General features: G+C 41.0%; 1 protein-coding gene across 2 annotated transcripts in view; it reads left to right on the forward strand.

Annotated features, from left to right (window-relative positions):
• Window positions 1–19,121, forward strand: part of RABGAP1 (RAB GTPase activating protein 1) — a 111,775-nt gene that overhangs the window by 27,338 nt on the left and 65,316 nt on the right. For both annotated transcript variants that reach the window (XM_019510866.1, XM_019510867.1), the window contains 6 exons: window positions 17–83; window positions 1,142–1,244; window positions 2,766–2,935; window positions 5,476–5,650; window positions 7,348–7,441; window positions 10,559–10,709. In XM_019510866.1, coding sequence (XP_019366411.1) covers window positions 17–83; window positions 1,142–1,244; window positions 2,766–2,935; window positions 5,476–5,650; window positions 7,348–7,441; window positions 10,559–10,709 — 760 coding nt within the window. The remainder of the gene's footprint in view (window positions 1–16; window positions 84–1,141; window positions 1,245–2,765; window positions 2,936–5,475; window positions 5,651–7,347; window positions 7,442–10,558; window positions 10,710–19,121) is intronic.

The following is a 19,121-nucleotide window of genomic DNA, read 5'->3' on the forward strand; positions in this document are numbered from 1 at the left end:
AATTGTGTGTTTGCAGGTGTTTTGGCCTTCTCCTGAGTCCAGGCAAGGATGTTCGGAGTGGTGACATGCACCTTTTAGACTTGGTAAGAGGATTATTTATAACAAAGCATGAAGCTGTTTTTTAACAGCATTGCTGTTTGACCAATATTCTCTGCTGTGCACTGAGTGAGGCAGGGCAAGAATGTGTAATCATGGTAGTCGAGACTTCATCATAGTGCACAAGGGGACTGAATTAAGATCATAGAGGAAACTTTAGTTCTGCTGTTTCCTGACTTGTGACTGCCATCTCAGATCTTTTAACGAAGGTCTTTTTTGAGAGTAATACTTTAAAAAGAGGCCAGTATAAAAATTGTCCCTGCTTCACTGTCATTTAGCTGTTAGAACACCAAGTACAGCATTATCTTTCAGTAGAGTTAATAAAACATTCCTGTATGTTGGAAAGTACATTAGTGTGAAACAGCTGAAAGGCTTTTTGAGATTAGCAGCTGGTAAAGCAAGTGTTAGTTTAATTTGTGTCAGTATATTTGAGATAATGAACTCCCTGAAGAACACTGAGAGTGAACATGCCCCTTGGGCAGCTGTCACTTTGAGACTGCCTGGTCTGAAACAAGGCAGAAGAGGTGGATTGCTTCAACTTCTAAGACAGTGTTCATAAAGAAATTTGAAGGTGTGAGCACCATTAGTGTAGTTTCTCCTGCAGCATGGAGCCACTCACTCCCTTTCTCTATACCTGACTTCAGCCTGTCAGATCAGTTGTGACCTGAAAATAGTTGAACTGTATTGGCTTGTTGTCCTTTTCTGAAATAAGCTGTTGATCTTAAGAAGTACTCACTTTACTCCAAGATAATAAAGCTGTAGTTGACATAAACTGGAGCTTCCTGGTAGTCTTGGCAGGGAGGCCAGATGTTGCACTGGCCATAGACTGAACTTTCCTTTATCCTGAGACAGTCTTTTCCTGTTAGGGCAGAGAAACATGGACTTGGGAAGTTTGCCCCACTATAGCCTCTGCAGGAATGCATTTGTGGACAAACAGCAGATGTCTGACTCTGCTGGTGACCTGTTGCACCTTTCAGTGGCACCCAATTTGCTAGACATAATTCCAGAAAGGTTTAGTCATTTTATTTCTTCCATTTGTTTGCAGGAGTCCATGGGCAAAAGCTCTGATGGGAAATCATATGTAATCACGGGGAGCTGGAATCCAAAGTCTCCCCACTTCCAGATTGTAAATGAAGAAACTCCTAAAGGTACCAAATTTAACTTGGTGACCAGCAAACGTATTAGTTTGCTGCATGGGTGTGGGTTACTTTTTTCCTAAGAAGGTCTTTTGCTCTTTTCTTGTAATGACACAAGGTAGCACAAGAGGCAGTGTGGCTCTCTGCATTGGATTGCACATGGATGCTAGTGTGCTGGGTGTGGCACAGCCTACCTAAATACAACAAAATAGAAAAATAGGCAGAGAGAAGTCCTTTATCTAGTATTAAAAAATCAGGCATCTTAACAGGGAAAGGATTAGTGATCCCAGGCAGTACAGGCTTGATGAGAAGGCCTTGTGTACTGAGGATCCCAACTGCTTCTGTTTAGCTTCTATAGACTCCTGTTGTACTAAAACATCTACCACAAGTTTCCCTTTTGTCTGTTTTTAATTCTCACTCTAAATGCCACAGACTTACAGTGGACAAAATGCTGTGTAGAAACCGACACTTGCCAAAAACTCCTCATTCCCAAAACCAGCAGATTTGTGGCGTTCCAGATTTCACCTGTTGTTTGCACTTCAACTTTTGGTGGTGAAAAGCACCATAGCCTGGTATCCAAACCCATGTGGCTTTCAGTCCATCAGGTTCTGAGCCAGTCTGTGGCATCGGTGTCAAACCTGTTGCCCACATATCTGTTTCCAATTCTGCAGAATCTGAAGTTCCCATTTTAAAAATGGAAGTTTCTTGCCGAGATTTGAAAATAATACTTTACAAATGTGGCCTGCGTTGTAATTGCAGCTGTGCTGCTGTCTTGTTTGCATGGAGTCTGAAGCAGCTCAGAGAGATGTGAAATGCAGTCATTCATCTCTCTAGCCTAATGAAGGAACCTGAGGAATCAAATTTTCAACTAATTTAGATGAACGGTTGAGGAAATGATCTGCCCGATTCCCGTAGTTGTGGGTGGAGCCTGGACCAAGTCCATGTGAAGGTCAGAACAAGGGCAGGAAAAAGCAGTGGTTGTAAAAGTTCCTAGCATAATCTCTCCCATTCTGGGGGTTCATATTTATCACTGGTAGCTTGAATCTTCCAAGGAGAGGATTTCTCAGGACTGTGGTGGTCTTAGAACTTGTCTTTAATATGTCAGGAGTCATGCTCCATACAGGCTTCTGACTCCTGGGAGTGGGATGAAGGCAGGACTTAATTAGGTTAAACAGGACCATATTTGCAATACAGATTGCTGTGTGAATCATAACCTTAGTTATGTGTTTGCACTTTTATTATAAACACATTTAATACTTGTCTATGGGAACTTGAAGACCCTGACAAAGGCCTCTTTAATAAGAGCATTCCTTTGACTTTGTATTGTCAAATTAGGTGTCTAAGGATTATTTTATTTTCCTATGCTAGGGATGGTGAAATCTTTTTTGCTTTTTGAGGCTTTATATTATCCAAGAGAGAGTTTTTCTGCAGAATGACCTTGTTAAAGTACCTTTACAAGGCAAATGGGTGAGAGGATTTTTTCCAGGATTTTTATGCACATATTCATGCAGTTGACTTGGTTCTTCTGTCTAGATAAAGTGCTGTTCATGACTACAGCTGTCGATTTGGTGATAACTGAGGTTCAGGAACCTGTCCGGTTCATTCTGGAAACGAAAGTTCGAGTTTGCTCGCCTAATGAGAGGTTGTTCTGGCCCTTCAGCAAACGTAGTTCCACTGAAAACTTCTTCCTAAAACTAAAACAGGTAATACAGTCTTATCTATGTTTAATTTGGAATCTCAGTGTGATTGGTTTTCAAACTTACCAGACCATAACATCCTTATGGACCATAACATCCGTTGCATTCTTCTGAGATTTAGGAGGTGCTGGAGGATAAATGTAAAGGCACTGAGGACAAGGGTGAATTGTCCATGCAGTTTAAAGACCCAGTCCTGAGACCATTACTCAAAAGTTGAAAACTATTGAAGCCAGCTGAAGTTGCGTGAAAGTTGCACTGAAGGAGTTGCGTGAAAAAATGTCACTGGTACAGACAGCAAGCGTGTAGTGTGTATTTGACATGTCTACCTATCAGTTTTTCTTTTACTTGAACAGGTTTGAGCATGAAACTAGTAAATCTGCCTTTTTGCAAAAAGATATGTACTGTACACAGTTTCAAACTGGATGTAACTGAATAGATCTTGAGCAGATTTGACAATGAGCCTAGAACTATTTCCCTCTCCCCCACCCCGATGATGCTATTTAGTTTCTGGGAATTATAGAAATGTCATTGTATTGCTTACATTATCATGTGTTTAGGGGAGACATTTCACCAACCAAATACCCCAGCTTCACTAACTGAAAACAGTGGAGAAGCAGTACCCCAAAGGCTCCAAACAGCTGCTTTGTTCTTGATTCCACATGCTGGAAAGAAAAGGATAAACTCAGTGCAAAAGACAGACAGGAATGATTTAGAGTGGTACCATACCCTCAGAGAAGTCTAGGTCCAGAAAATCAAGGTTAAATCACTAAAAGTTTGCGTATGTAAGCAAAAACTGGCATTTTCTCAGATCACTTGGGAAGGTGGAAGAGAATTTGTTTCCAGAAAATATAACGTGTGTTCAAAGACAACCACTGCCATGAATGTGCCTCCTGACTCCTGAAGCCTAACGGCACTGGCCCAGGCATAGTAAGGGCAGAGGCTTTCTGATTTTTTTTTTTTTTTTTTTTCATATAGTTGGTCAAGTAGCTCTGGGGAAACAGGCAGCGTTCTCTTGGTGTTGTCTTTTGCACTTGTTTTGTTTTAAAGTGGTAGTATAGTCTTTGATAACAAATGGCAGGGTCAGTGAGGAAGAACCTCACTTTGCAGCATTCATCTTACTGTACTTAAAGAAAATTTCCTATGCAGCCTGTTACATTACCATACATATCCCAGTGCACACTTGGGTAGGAACGGATGTTATGGGGAGACTTCTCTACAGTAGTCTGGGGAAAATATCTATGTAGGAGATTAGCCTTTACCTTAGTTGGCCTGCTCTTTCGAGATGGAGAATGGAGATGCTGAATGATTACTGTTGTTACTGTAAATATTTCACAATTTAAAATGTAGGCCACTTTTCTGCCTGGTAGTTTAACGAGGCTTATCTGTACTTGGCTAACTCTTTATCTTTTGTCTTACCAAACTTGCATGCAGCGTGACCTTTATCTCACTTTAACTTTGTCTTGTTCACAGGCATTAAAGGGTTATCCATTTGCCAGCATTTACGTATGGAAGATTTAGGACAATTCATAGCTAAATTGACAGATAGTGAGAGTCCTGCCTGATAAGCATGGAAGGAAAACTTGTTTTACAGAGCTGTGATTAGTCTATTAAATATACAACACAATAGAATTAGCTTATCTTAGTTTGCCAGTGCTGCTTGTTTTAGAAGTGATGGAAACAGACGGATTTTATTTTTTTCTAGATAACATTTGGTGATTGAGAAATCTTTAGTCTGGATTTATTTTAAAATACCAAAATGATGAGAATGAGTGTTGAAAGTTTTTTAGAGTGCAATTTTGTAAGAGGAGTGGGGCAGGGGTTGTTTGTTTGTATTTACCTGCCTTTTTCAGTTAAAGAACAGGAGTTTCAAAAATTAAGAAGGGAAGTCCTAAAGCCTAGCAAGTTAGCTCCCTGCGTTCTCAACAAGAACATTGGCACATAACTTGAAAGTAATAAATAAAGACAGTTTAGGATCATGGAGGGGCATGAAGTATGAGCAATTATGTCATGAAAACTGACAAAAAACATTCTGGTGAGAAGTTAACTGTAGTTTTAGGGGGGTTTAATGCGTAGTATTCTTCTCATTACTGGAAGAGTTGCCAAGTATTTTGTTATTTGCCAAACTTCCTCTTCCAGGCCCCTGCAAACCTCTCCTACCTGTCTTCAGTCCACACCTGCTGAAAAGGGTGAGGCTGTGTACAGAACTAGATGTGAATGAACGCACTTGTCCTAATGAGCCCAGCCCAGCTGTGGGAGCCACATAACACAGATGCCTTTGGGCTATATATGCTTGCTGTGTATTCTAGCTTTAAGGGCAGGAAGCAGAAACAATGGACTACAAACATTCACAGCCCTGGAAGTGCTATTAATGAGGTTGTGAAAGGGCTGTAGCAAAAATGTTCATTCTGTGCCCCTTGAGGAGTGCAGTAGAAATAACTCTGCTTCTCTATCTCTTCTGTCCAAGGAGCAGAGGTAGAGCCTTGGGCAGCAAAGTAGATGGTTTTTCTACAGTGCTGTTATTAAAGATGAAACTCCTTATTTTCTAGATAAAACAGAAGGACCGAAAGAATAGTTCTGACACATTATATGAGGTTGTGTGCCTTGAAAGTGAATCGGAAAGGGAGAGGAGAAAAACCACAGCCAGCCCCTCTATTCGTCTGCCACAGTCGGGGTCCCAGGGTTCAATGATTCCTTCTCCTCCAGAAGATGATGAAGAGGAAGGTAAGGAGGAGGTCATCTGTTGTTCCCTGCTGGTTTTGTTCATTTGGAAGGCAGTGGAAAACTTCCATTTGGAATGAATTAGTCTTTCAATGATAGGGCCCAGCCTCATTTTCATAGTTTCATAGTTTCTAGGGTCGGAAGGGACCTGAAAAGATCATCTAGATCATTTTGTTTTTAAAGCTCATAGAGGTTGATGAGCAGCATCCTAAACGTCTCTGTAACACACCCCATTTTCTTTGCTGCTGCTGTGAGTTTATTAAATGCTTCTCCTTACTCTATAGATCTGTATGTGGACCAGTATAAAGAAGACAAAAAGGCAGGGGACACTTAGGGTGCCATTTGTCTCTCTCTTGAGCAGCTGTAAACAGCTGCAACAGAGAAAAAAGGGCGTTTAGTCTGAGATGTATGCATACAGCATATTTGCGAAAAAATGCAAATGTAGGGTTCTGTAGGGAAACAGCTTGGCATTGTGGGGATGTTCTTATCTGAGGTGTAATGTATTTTCAGCAGGGTTTGCAGCCATTTTATTTTTTAACAGATCTATGAACTTGTTCTGAGTTGTTAAACAATATTGTCTAGTAGATAGTGCATTGAACTGTGATTCAGATGGTCTGGGCTCTTTTGTTGATTCTGCACGGCCATCTGGGTGCCTTTGGACAAGTTGCTTCACCCCTCTGCCTTGTTTTTTTTTCCCCCTCTGTAAAGTGAGAATTGCCCTTCCTTCCTTTTTATAAAGCAGTTTGAGATCAACTGATGTGAAGTGTTCTATAAATACAAGTTGCTATTAACTGTTAGGGAAGTAATCAGTAGACCTGAGTTGTGGCACGTACTACTTCAAAGCAGTGGAAGTGGGAGTTTTTGGTTTTCAGCCATTAGCCAGGAGAATTTGGATCCAATTGAAAAGAATGTGTTTTCTTCTGAATAATTAAAGGTAGGCAGTGTCAGAATAGCGATGTTGTATTGATGAGATACTGGAATGACAGCAGAATTCTTACCTGCAGTACTAACAATGAGTGTTTCAAAATAGCTATGAGCATATCAGCTATGATTTTTTTTTTCTTTTAACCAAAAGATTATTATTGTACTTTGTGCTTATCTACTCTTTTCATTTGAGCAATGGAATGTGCTGCATTGTAAAAGCTGTTTAATTTAAGCTTAGAGAGCCATCAAAAAAAAGTAATAGCTTTTAAAATAAAACTGCAAAGCAATTCAGGCTGCAACAAATGCAGTGACATAATGTCATCTCGTCATATTTCCTGAAGGAAACCAGATCCCTTAATCTTTCATTTGGAAGATTAAGAGTTGAGGATGTGTTATCATTGACAGCTTTTCAAGTCTTTGTCAGGTACTTTCAACTTACAGTTCTAGGACACTTTTTTCAGCATCACTAGGTTTTACTGAAAGCAGTGTAGCAATTTATTTTAAGATAGCATCTAAAATATATTTGCATTTGGTAGCAGTTAGGTTAACGTTTGCCTTGTATCCTGACTCGTTCTTGATTAGATAGCAAAGTGCCTCTACTTTTAGTCCCTTGTTTACCCATAAGCATTGCACTTGCAGATACTGTCTTGCTCTTTATCCAAACCAACCCCTGTACATTAGGAGCTAATTCCTTTGTAGCAAATCAAACATTGATCTGCTAGAAGGGTAATAACATCCACTGTTTTCACACTTTCTCTTCTCTTCTCACTCTGTAGATAATGATGAACCACTACTGAGTGGTTCGGGAGATGTTTCCAAAGAGTGTGCTGAAAAAATTCTTGAAACCTGGGGAGATCTGCTTTCCAAATGGTAAGTGGCAAAAATACACCTGGAGAAAATGGCATACTTGGATGTTTTTAGACTGAGAGATACTGGGTCAGTGCAGAGTCTTTGAGCATCCTCTTCCTAGGACAGTCACTGTACGTGGAAGTCCATGGAGAAGTTTGCTACAGACTTGGTGCCCTTTTGAATCCAAGAAGGTCCTTTATTTTCTGATTTGGTTGGATGTGGTCTGATTTCTTTAGTGCTGTTACATTTCTTCTCTGAAACTATTTCTGTTAATTTGCAATGTAGCTTCTTGATGGGTGTTCTCCCAGCCTGTTGTCCCTAGACACCGTCATGTTGATTTTCTCTACTTTTGCTGCTTTTTAAATCTAACCACTAAAAAGGAGTACAAAGCCTGCAGCTTTTCCTTCACTCTGGTTCTCAAGAGAGTGCTTTCCAGGCAGCTTCCCTCTTGACAGCTCCACCATAATCAAAATGAGCCACTTATCCCTTGGGTACCTCTTAGCCTTTGGATCTCAAGAATGTCAAAGAATCAGACTTGTATTTTGTGTGTGCATGCAAACACGAACGTACAGGTATGTGCACATGGAAAAAAGTCCAGCCCCCTGCAGAAAAAAAAATACACAGATCGTCCTAGCATAGTGTTTCTGAACAGTAGAGATGCTAATGGAACCCCAGACTTTCTTTTCCTGAGGAGCTGCTTGTCAGCTTTGAATCCTACAAACACCCTTTGTAGAAAGGGATGCTAAGATTAGTAAGAATCTCTAGCACTGTTGTTCAAAGGGCACAAGCGTGATACCTGATGGACCCTAAATGTGCTACACTTGAACCCTGCTTTTGCTGTTGATCTCTGGCTTAATTCTAGCCTTTGTTGATCTCTGGCTTAATTCTAGCCTTTGTTTTCTACCACCGCTGTCCATTAGCAGAAAGCGAAAGAATGCTACATCCGAGGTAGAGCAAAGCAAACCTTCATTGCATCAAGGGTGAGATTAAGTCCAACATTTACATCACGGGAAAATAACTGAGGCAGTCTTTCTTAGCAAAGATTTTCTTGATATTAAGCCACATCCTGATATACAGATCAGTTCTCAATAGATATTTGATACTGTTGTTTTAAATATTGTTTTTTATTTCCCATTTGTTTTACTAGGCAAATTTGATAGGATTGGTAGGCATGAGAAATTGTCCTGTTAATATAGTGCGAAGGCTACAGCAAAATCATGTTCTCTTTCCCCTGCTCCCCAACAAACCGCCTTAATTGTGAGCTCTGCAAATCTGCTCCCTGTGAGACTGTTTCTCTTAAACTTCAGTTCTTCTGTAACTCTTCCAAGGCTGAAAGATAATTAAACCACCTGACAGTCATACTGAAAATGTTTTGGCAGCTTAAGGAAGATATGGAATGCCTCTGTGCTAATAATAGCAGTAACAATTTTAGTTAAGAGGGAAAGCCCTTTAACACATTAAAATTATGTTCAGGTAATAATTCCTCTGATTTTAATTAAAGTGGATTTAAAATCCTAAAAAGCAGAGTCCAGGTGGCTAGATGCACTGCTCTTAAGTTCTTGTATAGTGATTTAAGGATTTGTTGATACTGATATTTTCTCTCTCTTTTTTTTACAATGTATGGCTCATTTCATTGCAAAACAGTTGCATGATTTTCCCATTCCAAAGTCTTACTGCTTGTAAAAATCCGTTAGACTGTCACCCATAAATAAAGTATAGTCTCAACTGTTTTTGGTCTTATCCATTAAAACTACTATTTATACTTGTTTTAGTCACAGGCTAAGGCAAGATGGTGTATAGATTATTTAGAGTGTTTAGATGTTAACTTCAAGACTGGGTTCTAGGAACATATTTTATTTCCTTGCTAGGTGAGAATTGATTTGAGCTACCTCTGCAGTCCCACTCTGTTGTATGCTTGTTTTAATAGGGAAAGCTGACCTTTTCAAGGAGCCTTCTGATAGAACTGGAAGTTCAAAGTGAACTGACCCTTGCACACAAGGGTAAAGAGCAGGTGATGGTACTCCAGGCCTGTGAAATAATGGCTTCTCTAAAAATTGAGCACAGTAGCTTCTAGGCTGCAGACAATACTGATGGACTCCTTCCCATGTGTGTGGAAAAGGAAGCCAGTATCTTTATACAATTAGATCTGAGTAATAAACATGATTAGCTTGGCTCCTGAATTGTCATTTTTCATTAAGTTGCATTATTAAATGTGGGTGTCCTGGTCAGGAAATCGTGCTTTACAGACAGCTTTACTATTAGACCAAGGCTGACGTAAACTAATCACTCCCCTCCCCTCTTAAGCACTTTGCACAGTGGTTTTCTTGTTTAGTACAAACGTTGAGGAAAGGCTGTCTTTGTCTTGAATACCATGCTGTATTCTTGGCTATTTAACATAAATTGCTGCTCCTCTTTCAGCACACCTTGGTGTTACGTTCTGCTCCCAGTCTAATCATGAAAACCAGCAATCTAAAGCAGTTTGGAATCTGTGAAAGTTCAGTCTAAACTATCCAGGCAGGCCAAGTGAGGGCAGCAGAGAGGAAATTATTCAAACATTTTGTGGGCTGAAATTACCCATTAGGCTCTTGAAAGCTCATGGGTAGCCACTCTAACTGTGAATGGTTTATCTGTCTGTTTTATTGGAAAAGGACTGGAAATCAACATTCATTTTCTTAAGAGGTGTCCCAGTTTGTGACCAAGTATGTTGGCACAGTTTGAGTTGATGCAGGTCTATAGATCTTGAAGATCCCAATGATAGTTTAGATTATAAAATATGTGATATCTGTTCAGTCTCCTATTTAAGTCATTTCTGCTTTGGTCTGTTGTGCTCGTGATTTTTTAATAGCAGCTGCAAGCCATGTTTATCTTTCAGTTGGAATCGCAAGGGATTATAGAAGAAAATTGAAAAGCACTTTCATTTAATTTTGTTCCCCTCATAACACCTGAATGTTGCAGCACTGTTTGAGTTAAGCTACAAACTACCTCTGAACTAGAAAAACTTCCATCTGCAAGTTGCAGACTATCCTGATGTTTCTGCTGGTGGTACACATCCCATGTAGATTGTTAGTGGTTACACACATGTATTCCTGCGTGTGTATTTGGGCTACGGTAATGGGATGCACCTCCCTCTTTGTCCAGGCACCTCAATCTGAGTGTGAGGCCAAAGACTTTGTCAACATTGGTGAGAAGTGGAGTCCCTGAGGCACTGCGAGGAGAAGTATGGCAGCTGCTAGCGGGATGTCACAACAATGACCACCTGGTAGAAAAATACCGGATTCTCATCACAAAGGTAAAGTGGTAGATTATATATACAGTATATATAATTTTAATTATACATGTTTCCCTTGCTTTATGCTGTACACGTGTTCCTGGAAAACAACGCATAACTTGAATTCAGATAAAGGGGAACCCATTTTACAGCCTAACAAATAGGGATATGTTCCAAGACCTCGACTATACTGACCCCAAACCCATTTCTACCACTTTTACAAGACCGTTTTATACTCACCAACAGCAGACAGTACACACAAGCACCGGGCACTATCATAATGGGGATGGCAACTACAGAAACACATGTTGCAGACAACGAGCAAGGAGCACAGATCCACAACAGAGACTATTTTGGTGTGTGTCACTCCCACAGTGCACCACACAAAGCAGCTGACTGCAGGCTTCCACCACATCTATTGCATAGGAGTGAATTTACCTTGCATATAACAAATTTTTGGCATAAAAAGGGTCATCGCATAAGAGCGAATTCGCACATACAAAACCTGCATAAAGCGAGGGAAACCTGTAACAGGATCAGAAGGTGGATACTTGAAAGAGAATGACATAGAGTTTTAAAGGTCAGTAAGTATAATTCATTGTTGTATAATCTTAACAAGTCAATATTATACAAAACTCCCCCAAAATCTGTAGTATTTATTGTACAGTGTTATATCTACCACAAAATGATTTTTCCTTTATTCCCATTGATATTTCACACACACACAACCTGTTTTAATTCACCAGTTTTAATTCACACAATTCTGATGTGTTTCTAACTGATATGTGCTTTCCAGTGCTGTCAGACCTAAATGCAAATTCTCTTACTTTTCATACAGGAAATCCAAACAGATAACTCCTGTTATTTCTGTTCTAAGATGAAAATCCAGCCCTAATCCTTGATATTTAGCTAGTTTCTTTGTTGGATAAACCTGATCAATATTGTCTTGTGTGCACTGATTAGTTTAATATTTTGTAGGTTTCATTATTTAATGTTGTAAAACTTGGTTTTTAAGAACAACAGGAGGATACAGAAAGTTCTGATGATCAAACAGCAGCAGTAGCGAAAAAGGAACGACCATGTATTGAGTCATCGTGCAACAGCGCCTTGCAAATTCCCTAGTCTACCAGTATCGCACAAAATGAGAATGAAATGTCTTGCTGGCAGAATTAGTACTCTGAGTTGTCACTACCTGGATGTGTAAATTATATTTTATTGTTCTCACCAAACGATCAAGCATGTAAGGATTAGGTTGAAAATGACTGTAGGCAGTTCACTACAAAAGCCCCCGTCAGAATTGAAAATCATTGGTCTAAAAATAAACAGCAAAATGAGTCAACCTTTTGTATAACTGCGGTCTGGTTACACATAGTTTGACATGGATTTGCAAGGAATAATTACAGGCGTTATTCTGAGGGGGTGTGGACATTTGAAATAGAGACCCAGATAGGATGGGGGAGCCTCCTGCTTAACTCGTATCAGCAGCGTTTAGATCACTTGCAAAATGTTCTGTCAAACTTTTTTCCTGCAGCGTGGAATAGTGCATCTGGAACTGAGGCTTTATCTGAGTTGTCTGTATCCATGGTTCCAATAACATTTTTTCCATATAGGGCAGTCTTAACATCATAGGGAATAAAGCATAAATGTACAATAAATTGCATGAGTTATGAGACTGCAGAATGATCTGCCAAGGAAAATCTCATGGTTGCCCCTATTGTATTGTTGTAACCCTCAAGTGAGGAGACAACCACATGGCCTGTTCACCCCTCCAGTATCTTGGTGCCAGAAAGAAAAGGAATGACGTCCCTGTGGTGCAGTGTGACATATGCTCCCCTATCAACCTGAGCAAGGAAAACTGTTAGTGGAAAATCCACCTAAGTCTGTGAAATTCTTCTGCTCTTTCACCTCTTGGTAGCAGCAGAGGAAATAACCTGGCTCTGACGCACTGGAAGTATCTCTAGCATCCAAGGCAGGGTGACTTGGCTGATTCAGCACTGCTGTCTAAAGAGAAAATAAGCTGGCCATTCAGCAAATACTAAGGAATTCACTTCTCGAGGAAAATTAGCTCCAAACAACTGTCTCTTGTCTCTGCCTCAGTCACGGGAAGTATTTGGCATATGTTCTTGTCAAGTTATCAGCTCAGGCAAACAAAAATGAAGCCTACTTTTTAATACAAATGTGCCATATTTGAGCATTGCTATAGCTGTCTTCATTGCCGCGGCCAGAATGTCAGATAAATGAACATGAGTTCGGGAGCATATATGTATAAAATTAGTGAATTCTGCTGAACGCCTTGTCACAAGGACATGAGAAAGGAAAGGAAGTACAGACAGGCTGCTACTTTGCCGGGTGAAAATAGGTTGTTTGGATGTTGCATCCTCCACAGCCTGCATGCAGAGCTAGAACAGCAGAGAAATAATAGAAGGGCTTCAGGGAAGCTCTAAAGAGGAGAATGGGTGAAGAAAGCAAGAGCTGTTGAGTAGGACGTGGGAGCAGAGATCCATACAGGATAGCACTGGGGGAGCCTTAAAGGAGAACAAAGACTGAAGTGGAAAGGAAGGAGAACCTGACTCAGAGGATTTGGAGAGGAATTCAGCTGCAGTATTGTCTGGGCTTGGGAAAGGCTGCTTTTCAGGGCAGTTCCAGAACACTTGAGCCACTTCCTTGGTTTTTTCATGCACAGCTTCAACAATAGTCTCTTGTTTTGTAAAAGGAAATGTAGGTAACAAGTAGATGACGTTTCCCAGGTGTGGCTACAAATTCCTAAGTCCTCATACCATGTGGTTGAGGACTTCAGCACCCGCCACCAAGTTCACCACCTTGCTTTTTGCAGCATTTTTCAATATTTTTGACCCTGGTGCAGGGCCGTTGCTCAGATTGACTTGTGGTGTTGATAGAAGTGTTGGATGCCTGGCAGTTTTACTGTCTGATAGAACTATGCGAGAAACCCGGTGCTGTGCTGGCTGGCATCGCACTCTGCTGTCTGTATAAAGCAGCATGTAACACTTCAGATATCTTTTGTTTCTATGTGATGGATGTGCATCTGCAAACCAGGTGTCAAATTCACTTGGTGCGAGTGAAAATGATGAACATAGAGCATATGCTTATGACTGGTGTTTGGCTTTCCACCAAAAAATCATGGTACTATCAAAGAATGACTTGAATGCTTTCCTTAGGATCATCAAGACTACTGCAGCTTTCTTCTTATGCTTCTCAGCAAGAGAGCTGGGAACAGCAAACTGTAATTCTAATCACTCTCAGACTGCCTTGGAAACCTGTAGTTTTCAGAACCTGTCTTTCGCTTCAGGGCAGAGAATAATGGCAGGTCTTGCTGAGATCTTTATTAACTGCTTTAGTTTGGTGACTATGTCAACTTTTCTCATATTAATGCTTTTTTTAAACAAATGACATTTGGTGTTGCTGATCACAAGAGTGTAGAGTACAATGCATGTAAATCGCAGGTGGCTCTCCTACCTCTCCTTCCACATGAATAAGTGCTCTGCTGACCCAGCAAAATGCATCTGCAACTCTATCATATGCTTGCTAAATGGAGGGTATAAGCAAGTAGTTCTGTAAGACGGCTGGACTGTATTTTGGCCTTGGCACTTGGATTTCAATTAACTACTTGGCAGTTTTGTATGTGGAATTTTGTCGTCATCATTCATTACTTTAAGTGAAAGGAGAAAGTTCAGCGATATTCAAATCTGTGATGGTGAGCCATGAATGCCTTCTGGTTCAGGCATATCTGCTAATCATCAGGGATGCCTTGTACTCCAGTTCTCATAGCTTTACTAACCTGGTAGTACTCTGCCATGTCTTGCTTATCACTCCTGTATTTGCTGCTTTTTCCAAGGCTGTTTCTAGGAGTGGTGGTGTTGAAAATTGCTTAATCTTTGCAGTGCAGTGTTGTGAAAGTTGTACATCCAGAAACGACTAATATTGTCATAGCTGAACTGCATGGAGGGCTAACGTGATACCTTTCCTCTCTGCCATAGGGCAGATGATGCAGATAGGCCCACGTGAGTATTCTCATGATTGTTGTGCCCCTCCTGTCTTAATGTCAACCTCTTTGTTTCAATAGCCACGGTTGATTTGTCAGTCTTTCTGTGACCCCAAACAGCAGCGAGGCCCCACATTAAAAAGACTCCATGTTGACAGCTGCTTCAGAAGTGTTGGGCTTTTTTTTCAGTACATTGTGTCTTGTGAATGGAGTATTGGCTAGAAGCTGCATCACAGGGTCTTTTTGATATTCCAGTTTACTTCCCCCTGGACTTCTGACCCTTTCTGTTTCCGGAAGGGGTGTCTTGCTTCCTTCTCTTCTGAGAGCAGCTCCTGGCCTGCTGCAGCTGCGTGCCTGATTCTACACGGCTGCTAAGCGGTGAAAGCAAAATGTCATCCACTGTGTTTCACAAAGGCAGACCTGTGTGCTTTTTTTAAATCTATTTTTGTGGTATTGGTAATGGTTTGGAAACCAGCTCAGGAGGTGTATACTTGAAGTCCTTGTAGCCATTATTGTAATGCTAATTTTATTACTCACCCTTTGTTTCTGTTGCTTGTGGTAAATGCTGGGCAGCTTTGTACTCTGTGCTTTCATAATGTGAGTAATGTTTAGATTTCACCATTACGCCCACTTTCACAAATTACTTCTGATTGGGAATTTGTGCACCATCTGCATGACCTTCCAAAGCCTGTAGCTGTCCCAGATTGCCATGCTCAGGAGATGCGTGAAACAGGCAGCCAAAAGAATTGAGGTCATGTCACCACTGGGGACAGAAATGGAACTTGAGAGAAACGGCGATCTGGACAGTCCCTAGGAGGAGCATCTGTTTCTGGTGGAGCTTGAATAGAGGGATCTTACTTGAGCGCAGCAGCCCTGAGTTTGGGAGATTAGGAGAAATCTCTTGCTTTGACAGTTTTTAGGGTTTTAACTATTAAGGTGTGCTGGGGTCACAGTTTCCAGCTTTCTTCTAATCACAAGGGCTAGAAATGGCTTTCCTTAATGGATGCTGACATTCCCAGGTATTCCAGAAACCTTAGGCAGCTGTGGTTTTAAGAAAAGAATCGCCTGAGGCAAGACTCATGATGAAATTACTGCAGTTGACAACCCTGAAAATGTTCTTTTGTTGGTATTGGGTGTAATTAGCATGCTTTGTACTTAGTCCAGAGCCCAAGGAAAGCATTGAAAGGAGCGGTATGAACTTCAGTGGGTATTGGATCAGTCCTTTCTGTCTGCAGACGTGTTGGAAAAGAGTTCTGCAGACACCTTTATAAGCTTTGTCTTTATTGCTTTAGGGGAAAAACTTTAGCATCTTTAGCATCGGCTTAAACTCTGTTTCCCTCTGCTGTGCTAGATTTCAAATGAAGACAACCTTCCATTCACTTTGTTCCTGTTATTGATTGTCTAATGAGTTCAGTTAGGGTGAGAAGCTGAACATGACCTTTTAAGTTTGCTAACCACTGTTTGTCAAAATTGGGAAGCGTCCTCTTCCTCCTCCGTGTCTGCTACTACCTGGTAGTTGTAAATAAATGACATGGTAAGTTGTTATACAGTGAATAACTGAATGCATTGATACTTTATGTTCACAGTTGATTTCCATCAAGTATGCTATATTTCAATTATGGTGAAACAGCTTCAGCAATAAGATTAGAATCTGATTTAACTGGGGAACAAACATGATTCCATGAAAATTGGTAGCAAATGGCAGGAAGTTAGTAATCATTCACATCTTGCTAAGCAATGGATGAACTAATGTAAAACTTTTACCTTTTTTTTAATAAGGCACTGGTTATTGGTCCCAAGCAGTCTAATACATGCTGCATAGATAATTTGCAGCAATGAGTTTCAGCCAGACTGCCAGTGGTATAGATCTTCTTTGCAGAATTGCAACCAATAGTGAACAATTAGAAGACAACTTATTTCTGACTTGAGAATCTGGTTATCTGAAATCATATGCATGACGTAAGTAAATAGTAGGCTAGCTGTTTTCCTCACTTAAATACTCCATGTTTAAAGGAAATGGTACAAATACTAGTCTGAAAGAAACAAAATATGAGGGGGGTTTAAGACTTCATAGGTAATTCCTGTAACTGGAATGTGAATTTCAGAGGTGCTGAGCACCCAACAATTCTGGTCGGAGCCTAGAAGAGCTATGTTACCTTATGGGTTATCTCTTTGGGTTTGACTTAATGACTTCTCTGTGTGCACGTGGGGACACATTTTTGTATGCTGTATGTTCTCACGATTTATAAGATGGGGAACAGAAGAATCTCTGAACAGTGCAGTCCTGCAGCAAAACCATGTAGCATGGACAGCCATCTCCATTGCTGTTCATCCAGCAGTCCTCTGAATCGCCCAACTTTTTGCTGCCTTCTGCTTCTGAGGTGCACAGAAGAAGAAGAAGAAGAAAAAAAGCAGAGTATAGGTGTTGCAAGTGGCAGGGGAGCAACTGTTTTAATAAGAGATCTTGCAAATCTTCCATCCACATCACAACCAAACTCTTGGAAGGTCAACTATATAACCATTGGATCTCAAACAGTGGCCTGCAGAGCTCCTTTCAGCTGTTGATAAACCAAAGAATTGTTTGTTTCCCCCTTAGAAAGGAAAGGAATGGGTTTTTGCTGGGTTTTATGGAGGGTAGTGAAGTATAGAGGGTAAGTGCAAATTGTGCCAGCCAGATAAATGCACCATCAAAAAAAATTGGTGCAACAGGGACATCTTGTGGCACCTAAGGAAAAGCCAGCTGCTGGAAGGGGTTAGCTCTTGAATTTTCTGGAAGAGTTATCTCATGCGAGCATCTCCTTGAAGCAGTTCTCCAGTGTAAACAGTTATCAGCATCAATTGCGCTAGAACTTTTTTAAAGGCAGGACTCTTACTAGCTACTCTCTCTCTGTGTGTTTAGCTCCATGAGAACATAGTCCATAAAGGGCTTTGCCAGATGCACGTTTTCAATAGCTTGTAAAAACTTTTATAGTAAAGCACTAGATGAAAATGTAACTTGGTCGCATCTCTTTACAGTGCTTGTGATGTTGAACGATGAACTTGCATGGTGGTGAAACCTGGCACGGGCTTCATTTACTTAGCTGTTCCATACTTACCACAATCAGATTTACCAGCGTGCATCTAAATTGAGTTTTATGTGATTAATTTTAAGCTTTGCTGAGAGCCACAGATGCCTGGTTTCAGCTGAAATTGTGGATTCTCAGCACTTGTGACCATTCGGTCCACAAATATCAGGTTAGATACGTTATCATGTGAACCTGTAGTAACTGTGGGACTTGGTTAGAACATTAACCTTTCACTTGTGGGAAATCAAGTTTAAATCCTGCTGAGTCTTGTGCTAATTGTGGGTTGTGCACACCACAAAACCATGCCAGAGTTTGGCATGACTGATCTGAGAGACCATATTCAAATGTAATGCCATTTTCCCACCTCATGTGAAGTGCTTAGCTAACAAACAGACAAGGGTCTTTGGGTATCTTTTCTTAGACCAATTAAATAGTTGGGAAATATTGTTCTTTACAAGCATTTGGGTACAAACACCCTTCTTCGGGCATAGGGAGAGTCTGCTAGTGTTTGGGCACGTCTACATGTGCATGAATGTGCTGAAGCTATGGCACATGAAGTTCGGTGCCTGTAATAAAAGGTGCTAACTCAATGCACAGTAGCACTGGCACTTGCCTTTTTAGTGATGCTAATGCGCAGTAGACTAATCCTACTCTGCATGAGCACGGCTTTTGCTATGATGCACCAGCGCACAGCAGAATTCATCTACTGCACATTTAGCATCTTGTGTAGACGTGCCCTTTGGGTACCCTGCTGGCTGCAATCAAGGCTTAAGCTGACAAACACAAATTCTTCTGTTTCTGGTTTTTCGGGTGATGGGCAGCAGTGTTGGGCAAAGCTGTGTCAATCCTGCTCACGATAGCCATAAACTCCGATTCAGACTTCTCAAGAGGTTTGAAACTGGTTCAGAGGATCGAAAGCAGTCAGAAACCTTTGTGGTTTTCACAATCAGGACTGGTGGTAGAAGTGATATCTTGTATTAGACCAACTAGATTTTTGCGCGCACACAAAAAAAAAAAAAAAAAATCTCGTGGTTGTAGACCTCTTGATAATTAAAAAACAAAACGAGCGACAGCTGTAGTAACAGACAGGTGAATCTGATATCTTTTATTAGACCAACTTACAGTCGGAAATTTTTTTAGCAAGCTTTCAGGTGTGAATGCCCATGCGAAAAGCATCGTGAAGCAATCTGCTGCTTTTTCTTTCTCTTCACTTGGTCTTTTCGGAGGGCGGGTTGCAAAGCCGGGTCGGGAGGAGAGGGAAGTTTTGCAGAGGCTCGTGGCGGGGATGCGGCGGGGGGGAGCTGCCCCGGGGGCCGGCGCGGCTCGGCTGCCGCAGCGCTGCGGAGCTGCCCCGGGCAGGGCTCCCCC

This window comes from Gavialis gangeticus, unplaced genomic scaffold (genome assembly GCF_001723915.1).
Source record: "Gavialis gangeticus isolate Ggan-Ray unplaced genomic scaffold, GavGan_comp1, whole genome shotgun sequence".
Taxonomy (NCBI): domain Eukaryota; kingdom Metazoa; phylum Chordata; order Crocodylia; family Gavialidae; genus Gavialis; species Gavialis gangeticus.